The 9,849-nt window shown below is 37.4% G+C and overlaps 1 protein-coding gene across 1 annotated transcript; it reads left to right on the top strand.

Moving 5' to 3' along the window:
• Positions 1-8,748: 8,748 nt before the first annotated feature.
• On the top strand, positions 8,749-9,645 carry GAPT (GRB2 binding adaptor protein, transmembrane). The gene has a single exon (XM_043996189.1). The coding sequence runs from the start codon at positions 8,749-8,751 to the stop codon at positions 9,643-9,645; it is 897 nt and encodes a 298-aa protein (XP_043852124.1).
• The last annotated feature ends 204 nt before the right edge of the window (positions 9,646-9,849 follow it).

The raw sequence follows: 9,849 nt of genomic DNA, 5'->3' as shown, positions 1-9,849 counted from the left end.
TTTAGTCTCTAAGATGAGATGATGAGAACTGATAAGATAATCAAGTGAAATAGTAATGGAAGGAGAAGTGGTTTCTGGGACAGAGCCTTGGGGGAGTCTTATGGGTAGCAGGAATGACAAGAATTATAATCCAGCCAGGGAGACAGAGGAGTGTCAGCTGTGGAGGAAGAGAATCAGGAGAGAGCAAAGTTACCAAAAACTAGAGAGAAAAGAAGATCAATGAGAACAGGCCAATCAATAGCAATGGCAAAGGCTTCAAGGAGAACAAGGATGAGGAATGAGAAAAGGCCGTTGAGTTTGGCAGATAAGACATCGTTAATAACTTTGGAGAAAGCAGTTTCAGTTGAGTAATGAGATCATAAGCTATAGTTAAGATCCAAAAAGATAAAATCTGATCAAGGAGCATATTGATAGGAGGCAATCCGCCAGACCTGTAGGTGGTGTAAGCCTCTTTATCCACCTGGGGACTGACTAGGAATGAAGTTATGTAAACTACATTCAGCATAATTGCAATGTAGGTTTGCCATTTAAAGGCACACAGTGTTATTTTTTGTTTTGTTTTGTTTTTTTGGTTTTTTGCCTGTGCTGTCGGGGTTAAGTGACTTGCCCAAGGTCACACAGCTAGTAAGTGTCAAGTGTCTGAGGCCGGATTTGAACTCAGGAACTCCTGAATCCAGGGCCGGTGCTTTATCCACTGCGCCACCTAGCTGCCCCCCACACAGTGTTATTATAGAATTATTCTGCTGAAATTGCATATGTAAGCTTATGGCTAAAATTTTAAGACTGGGAAAACAGGGTCAAAGGTCTTGAAATAATAAATTCGATCCAAATTGTAGAATTATACACACATTACCTAGGATAAGTAGGAGAATGTATACAAGAAATGTCAGATTGTGTGTTTTTAATCGCCTTTTGCTGAATGATTACAGTAAAACATCGCCTGAGTTGCTCATTTCTCATAATGACTGCTTGCCCATTCTTCCCGGCATCCACTCATTTTTACTTTATATGAAAGAATCAAATTAAGACTGAAAGAAATGAAGAGCATAGTTAGGCTGGAAAAAGCAAAGAGCATGCTATCTGATTGTTCAAGCCGTTAGGACAGACTGTGGTAGGAAGCTACAAGAAACAGGGTGGGGGTAGATAGGGATTACAATAAAATGTATATCTATTTTTGTTTGTTTTCCTTTTATTTAATTATTTTTTTCAAAGATCTGCCTTCTTTTCTTCCCAACTTCCCCTATCCCCCCCTCTATTAAGAAAACAAGAAAAATGAAATCCTTTGGAAGTGGATGCCCAATTAAAGAAACTCTGACAAGTACTGGATTTTAGAGATATTGTAGTTTATTTTATAGCCTTGTTCTATTTCCTTGTCACTATTTGCTTGGCGCAATGGTAGGTCCTTAATAAATGTTTCTTGGAGGGGGCAGCTAGGTGGCGCAGTGGATAAAGCACTAGCCTTGGATTCAGGAGGACCTGAGTTCAAATTCTGCCTCAGACACTTAACTAGCTGTGTGACCCTGGGCAAGTCACTTAACCCTCATTGCCCTGCAAAAACAAAACAAAAAATAAATAAATGTTTCTTGGTTAATTGAGTTACCCAGAATACTCTGAAATACCCAGTCCCTGAGAAAATACTTCTGAATAGTCAGAATCATTGAATCTCAGTGCTGAAAGACACCTTAGTTCAAACTACTTTATTTTACATATGAGAAGACAGGTTCAAAGACACAAAGTTCAATTCAGTTTTTAACTCAAGAAGATGAGTTTTCCTGACTCTCGGGCCAGTGCTGTATCCACAGCACCACCTGGCTGCCCTCCAACATATATAGGAAATGTTAAACACAGGATAATCGCAAGCATGAATTAACAAAACAAAAACTTTAAACAGAATTCAGTAACATAACTGCCACTACAATCTGCTGGGGTCATTGATACTTAAACTTCATTAGAACATGAAACAGTTTGCAGAGCTGCTAATTAAGCATTTTATTTTATTTTTATTATTACTTTTTTGGGGGGTGAGGCAATTGGGGTTAAATGACTTTCCCAGGGTCACACAGCTAGTAAGTGTTAAGTGTCTGAGGCCGAATTTGAACTCAGGTCCTCCTGAATCCAGGGGCAGTGCTCTATCCACTGTGTCACCTAGCTGCCCCTAATTAAGCATTTAAAATTTCACCTGGGTTCAGTACTTTCTGAACCACTCTCAGTGTTTGTATGTCTGCTGGTAAAATGACCATCCTTTCTGATGCAGAAACTTCCCTTGTCCCCAGTCAGCTTCAACCTGATGGGACTTGTGGCCTCTGGACTTGTGAAACCCACAAGGTCATTCCCAATGTGGACGTGTCCAACTCAGGATACTTAATCACTTAAGTACAGAAAAGAACAAATGCCAAAGAAGTAGTTCAAGCCTAGGCTCAGCCTTTCCTAGGCACCACATGTGCCTTAGCTTTCATATGCAATAGTATAATGGAAACCAAGGTGAAGAAATGGATCATTTGACCCTTCCTGACCAAACTCTTAAAAGAAAACTTGAATCAGTTTTACAAGATTTGAAGTCAGAAAGAGGGAGAGAATGAAGGTCCAGGCAAATTACTTTTGAGTCATCAGTTCTTCCTGTTCCACAGCCAATTAGAGGATGCTATCAAAACATAATGGAAGTCCTTTAATTTTGAGTCATACATACCCAGGAGCAGTGTCCCCATGCTTCCACATGGTAAACTAGGACCAGGAATGGTGACTCTGAGCTGCAGGTGGGGAAGAGGGGAACATACCTGGTGCATCTACAGAATAAAGATAGGGTATTTTTTCTCCTTTTCTTTTCTCCTTTCTTTCTTTCTTCCTTCATCTACCTTTCTTTCTTTCCTTCCTTCCTTCTTTCCTTCCTTCCTTCCTTCCTTCCTTCCTTCCTTCCTTCCTTCCTTCCTTCCTTCCTTCCTTCCTTCCTTCCTTCCTTCCTTCCTTCCTTCCTTCCTTCCTTCCTTCCTTCCTTCCTTCCTTCCTTCTCTCTCTCTCTCTCTCTCTCTCTCTCTCTCTCTCTCTCTCTCTCTCTCTCCTTCCTTCCTTTCTTTCTTTTTCAGAAGGATACTAGCAGCAGGTGGGGGGTGGTGGTGGGTGTGGGGTGGTGGAGAGAAAGGATCAAGAAAGGTGCTTGAACTGAACTTTGAAGGAAATTAAGGATTCTTAAAGGCATACATGAGGATGTTGTGCATTCCAGGTTTGTAAGACAGCCTGTGCAAAGGCATATGGATGGGACATAGAGTGTCATCTAAGCAGATTAGTGATAAGGTTAGTTTGGCTAAAATGTAGAATGCTAATATAGTCTTTTTGTTATACAACATCATTTCTCCTCTTTAATTTCTTCAAATCCCTAACAGTGTTGTTGAATTGATATTTAATCATTCATAATTTGAGTTTTTGTTCTTTGTAAATGTCATATACAACAAATTAAAGGTATAATGGTATTTCCTCCATCTCTTCAATCATTAAAGAATTGATTCCTTTAGAATTTCTTTAGATTGATGTAAGGAAAATACTTCCTAAAACTTGGAACTATCCACAAGTGGATGGCATTTTCTTTGGAGGTAGTGGACTCCCCTCATTAGAGGTCCTTAAGCAAAAGTTAAATGACCACTTTTTGGGAATGGTGTAGAAGGGAATTTTATTTAGGTGTAGATTAGATTTTATAGCCTCTTAGCTTCTACCCAACCAATTCAGAGAATTTGTGAATCCACTTGCTTCTATTATGATTTAACCCAAAGCTTCTTTTTTTCTAAAGTTTTATTGTTTTATCTATCTATCTATCTATCTATCTATCTATCTATCTATCTATCTATCTATCTATCTATCTATCTATCTATCTATTTATTTTGGGGGTGAGGCAATTGGGGTTAAGTGACTTCCTCAGGGTCACACAGCTAGTAAGTGTCAAGTGTCTGAGATCAGATTTGAACTCAGGGCCTCCTGAATCCAGGGCTGGTGCTTTATCCACTGCACCACCTAGCTGCCCCAACCCAAAGTTTCTTAAACTGTGAGTTGTGACCCCAGGTCACATAACTGAATTCGGAGGTTATGAAAATTTGGTGGTAAATGTTTGATTTGTATACCTATTTTATATACCTATAGACCCGGGGTCACATAAAAATTTCTTGGGTGAAAAGGGGTCACAAATGGAAAAAAACTAAAAAGCCCTGATCTAATCTATATCTCTTCCTCTTATCCACAAGAAATTAATTGTAGTTCATCAAATCTGGGTACCTGTATCTATAGAATACCTCTGATCTATTTGTTTTGTCAAAAAAGGAAATTAAGTTAGTCAATCATGATGAAGCCATACTGATTTTTTTTCAGGTCAGAGTGAAGGAAAGAGTCTTTTGGCACATCATTAGCAACCCCCAAGTGGTTTGGCACCAGTTCATTAATTAAAACTATTAATCATTGTGCCAGTTGTTAACCAGTTTCAAATCCATTTAACTCTACTAGACTTTTTGCCATCCTGATTTCATTCTGGTCTTTTTGCCTGCACTTTAATGTTCATAAACCCCTCATACATGAAATTATCTCACACTTATATCTCCACCTCTTGAAATCCTTTCCTTCTTTTAAGGTCACCAGTGTTCTGGAGCTAATTCTAACAGATAAAGGAGACCTAATTGTTAAATTTTCAACGTGACTATTTGCACCTTCAGAATCACCCTACAAATCAGGGTTTGGTTTATTGTTTTGTTAATTTTCTACTCTTAAGAAAGTGATGGAAAAAATGTTAATAATGAATATGAAATTTAAAAGTCACCTACATTTTTCCAGTCAGTTGTTAAATATTTATCAGTCCTACCTCTGCTTCATGAAACTTCCCCTGATGCTCCCAATTAGAAGTGACTTCTTCATTTCTCAGTCTCTTATAGCATTCTATTTAAACCTCTTCTTTGCACCTATCATATTATAGCATTCATTGGTTATTTGCATATTCATCTCATTCACCCTATTAGATTAGAAACTTCCTGAGGTCAGAAACTAGGTTTTATTTAAACTTTGTATTTCAAAATCTTAGCAGGGTCGTACATACAGAATTTACTAAATGTCTTTTGAACTAAATTGAACTTGTTGAATTTTCTCTCCTTATTCATGCCAAATTGCTCCCACTTCTTCTGTCCCTTAAGCTTTATTTCATATCTCTTCTACCATCTCTTACTTAGTTCCTCCTTTTAATATTAATGCATGAAAAGTAATTGTGACATCTGCAACTCTCAGGCATTCTCCTAGAGGGAAAGTGCAGATCCCTCAATTGCTTTTTACAGATATGCAATGTGGAATTACTATTCAAAATTATGATTCTTTTTTTCTAATCTTAATAGTATTTTATTTTTTCCAATTACATGTAAATATAGTTTTCAACATTTGTTTTTATAAGATTTTGAGTTCCAAATTTTCTCCCTCCTTCCCTTACCTCCCCACTGCCCTAGACAGAAAGCAATCTGATATATAAATGTATAATAACATTAACCATTTCTACATTAGTCACATTGTGAAAGAAGAATCAGAACTTCAAAAAAGAAAAAAACGAAGAGGAGAAATAGTATGGTTCAATCTGCATTCAGATTCCATAGTTCTCTTTTCTGGATGTGGAAAGCATTTTCTATCGCGAGTCCTTTGGAATTGTCTAGTATCACTGTATTGCTGAGTGGAGCTAAGTCCATCACAGTTGATCATTGCACAATGTTGCTGTTACTGTGTACAGTGTTCTCTTGGTTCTGATCCCTTCACTCATCATCAGTCCACTTAAGTCTTTCCAGGTTTTTTCTGAAATCTGTCTGCTCATCATTTCTTACAACACAATAGTAAGAATTATGATTCTTTTAATTCATCTTTTCAGTGAACTGATACCACCTCCCCTCTCAGGGTAGCCACTGAATATCCGAACTGATTAGAGGGAGAAGACAAAGGCACATGGTAGTTAATGTACTCCTCTTTCTACCTTCCTTGTTACAGGGTAAGGACACTGGTGAAACACACAGGACATCTACACACGAGAAGACTGTTTTACCCAAACAGTTACACATACACTCTTCCCAAAAGTTTCCTTGGGTCTGTTGTTTTCTCCATTACTGAATCAGGGACCTGAGGCTTTGCTCTAGACAGTCAAAATTTAGATGGTGCTGACTGACCTTGTACTACTTTAGAGATAGAAACAATGAATCTTAGCTCTTTGTTAGCAAGAATAATTTATTCAAATAGAAAACTACTTTATCACAATAAAAGTTTGAAGGCTAATGAAATGGTTTTCCTTCAATAGGAAATTTGTGAGTATAACTCAAACAAAAAAGCTAATGGCACCCATCCAGATTTTAAAAAAGAATCTCTATTAACCAAGAAATACTTTAGTTATATAGAAAGATCTGTCTTCCTAATTTACCAGTTGTTTTTGCCCTTATCTCATCATGATGCCTCTGATATGAACTTCCTCTAATATAAGGAAAGCATGCAAAGTGTGAAGAAACAACCTGAAAGGAGGGTGTGATTAACAATATAACCAACAACAAAAAGAGGAAGGAGAGAAATGAAGGCACAGAACCAAAGTTGGGTCAAAAATCAGCCAGAGAGAAGGGTGAAAGGCAGACTGTGGTCCATCAATATAAAAGGTAAGGTCTTCTCCAAGGGGAATAATGAAGGAAACTTGATTTATAAATAACCAACTTCCTAATTTTACCAACAAAAACTAGGGTGGAGGGGAGACGCTTCATACTGTTTTTCTTTGCATGGGAGTGGGGGGAGGAGATTATTTTAATTGATTTTTACAAGACTAAGTTCTTAAACTGAGAACAACATTAGCAAATAACGTTATGATCAGCAACTACTTAATCCACATAATATCTCTGTATAGTTTATCCATTTTCATTTTTCAGATGGGGAACAGAGTTAAAAGGTTAAGCCACTTACCAAGCATTGGCTGCTACATATAGCAGAATGGGTGTTGTTGCCCTTCTGCTTAAGCTCTGTGAACCTCAAGTTTGGAATCTTGCATCTCTGAAATGAGGAATATCTATATATCTATATATATATATCACCTATATCTATTTTGGGGATTAGGAGGGAGAGAGAGGGCAGGTGGGGGAGAGAAAGAGGAGTATCTCTTAGGGTAAGCATCAAAAGTAACAATATAGGAATGACTTCATGAAAAATAATCTATTAAGTGCTTAATACGTGCCAAGCAATGTAAGAGCTTTGCCAACCTTAAATCCCTAAATGTCAGTTATTATCATTTTTTAACATGATGGTCTCAGATGATTCTAAGTTTTTTGTGTTCACAGGGCAGAATTGGCAGGGCTCTTCCATGCCCATATAGTTTTTAGTAGAGGAGTTGATGCTGCCGAAGTAGTTATTCTTATAGTCTGAGCATAAAAATAACTAAATACTAAAAATTAAAATAATGAATAAAATAATTAAAAATAAAAATCCTTTCCTATTATGGTTATTACAATATCTCACAAGAAACAAGAAACTGATAACTGATTTTAATACATTAGCTTTTTAAAGTAATAGAATTTTTTCTGTGGAGAAAGTTTGAAGTATAATTAATAAGTAGCTGTTAAGAGCATAATACGATTTTTTCCTAGTTAAACTTCACCTTTGTTAGCACACAGTCTTGATCAAACAGGAAATGTAGGGTATGTCACAGACATTCAGAAAGATTTACAAAGACAAGACAAATAAATAAAATTCTATTATAATTAGTGCCATTGCAATGGAGTAAAGATTCACTGAAATTGAGTAAGTGTATTAGAGATAGGCAAGGGACAGAGACCAGACCTGTAGAGGCAGGTGTTAGTGTAGTAGATATAGTACTTGGTCAGGGAGACCTGAGTTTAAATCCACCCTTAGATATTTATTAGCTGTGTGACCCTGGGCAAGTCACTTAAACTCTGTTAGCCTCAGTTTTCCCAACTGTAAAATGATGATAATAACAACTCTTAACTCCCAGGTTGTTGTGAGGATTAGATGAGTTAATATTCGCAAAGTGCTTATCACACTGCCTGATGGTAGACACTATATAAATGTTTATTCCCTTCCCCCCTTTCTCTGTGATTTCATTTGTATAAGGGACTTCAATTGGCAAATTCTCTATACCAGGGCAGGTTCTCTGCAACTTAGAGTCATAAGGAGTTACCTAGGACACTGAGAGGTTAAGGATCACACAGCCAGGATGTGTCAGGGGCTGTACTTGATCCCAGGTCTTGCTGAGGCAAGTTTATTAGAGTCATGGTGTTAAGTTCCAGTATCTCCTTGTTCCATCATTTTCCCCCTATTTGATTCACATCACTTGTTTTTTCATTTGCTAATTAATAGTATTGAGGCAGCTGGTGACTCATCCTCTAACACTTCCTAGCTGTATTATCCTGGGGAAGTCAGTTAACCTGTTTGCCTTATTCCACTGGAGAAGGAAATGGCAAACTACTTCAACATCCTTGACAAGAAACCCCACAGACAGCATGGTCCACAGGGTCACGAGGAGTCTGATAAAACTGAATGACTAAACAGCAACAACAATATAGACTTAATAACCCGTATTTAGAGTATAAAATGAAACAAATGTTTTCAATAGGGCTCTACATAAAGCAGGCACTCACTTGGTTGATCAGTTTCTTAGTCCTATGAAAAAGTCAAAGAAGGGACATCATTGAGACTTATTCCTTCAGTGTCTTTGTAATAGTAATTCAATTAATATATCTATAATTTGTTGTAGGTTTCCAAATGACAGATCATTTAGCCTTCTTCTTTTTGCATTTTCTTCTATGCCATCTTCACCCATCTCTTTCAACTTCACATTGTAAGTTCGTGGAGAATAAGGTACTTCAGTGGGTTAACATCAATAGAACAATAAGTCAACTATACCTGAATAACTGTGATGTGAAAAAAATAGAGTTCAAAGACATCAGTCTGCCGGAGCTGAAGTTACTCAACCTGTCTTATAATCAAATAGAGACTTTACCTGAAGGGTTCCTCTTTTATACCCAACAAAATGTAGCCCTGTACTTGGACCACAATAAACTAAATGATCTTCCACATTCAATTCTGCAAAACAATAAACTGCAACTATGTAGCTTGGATTGCATCTCTGCTGTTATTAAGAACCTTCATGAGTGGTCTAATATTACTACTTGTAAAGACATTTTTAAAAATTGTGGAGATGGGTTAGGATATGCGCCTCTCATTGTACCTCTCCTGCTTGCAATTCTAGTCCTCTGTGCCCTGGGTTTGGCCTGGTACTGGAAACGTTACCGCTACACAAGCAATTTTGCCCTGCCAAGATTTTTGCACAAGAAAAGGGTTCAGCATGAATCTGATCCACAGCATACACTGTGTACCCCCACTGAATACACTGGTCCAAAGTGCTTTTCACTGTACCAAATAAAAGAAGAGCCATCTCTTTCACCCAGAGATGGCAGAGACCAGAGCTACGAAAATGTGGAAACTGGCCCTGTGAACTGTGCAAAGGAATGTTTAACAGATCTTTATGAAAATACAACCCAATTCAACTCCGAGGAACATTTATATGGAAATGAATCTTCACCTGAATATTATAATTTCCAGAATCCTCATTTTCTCAATACTCCTTCAGATGAAGACATATATGTTCTTCCAGATTAATAATAATGGTTCATGTCATTGTATTTCTCTTGGAAAAATAAAATAAAATTCATTTGTGATTCTAGCACTCAACTAAAACTGGATATACTCAGATTGTCTGGCAACTTTCTGCTGGTCAAATGTAATTGCCTTTCTTCTATTTTCATCTTCCTGGGGCTATAGCACACCTTTACCACTATTGCTCAACTAACTTTTCGACCTCCT

Source organism: Dromiciops gliroides, chromosome 1 (genome assembly GCF_019393635.1).
Source record: "Dromiciops gliroides isolate mDroGli1 chromosome 1, mDroGli1.pri, whole genome shotgun sequence".
Lineage (NCBI taxonomy): Eukaryota > Metazoa > Chordata > Mammalia > Microbiotheria > Microbiotheriidae > Dromiciops > Dromiciops gliroides.
The sequence above is the reverse complement of the archived record's forward strand: the minus strand, read 5'-3'. Positions and strand labels throughout refer to the sequence as shown.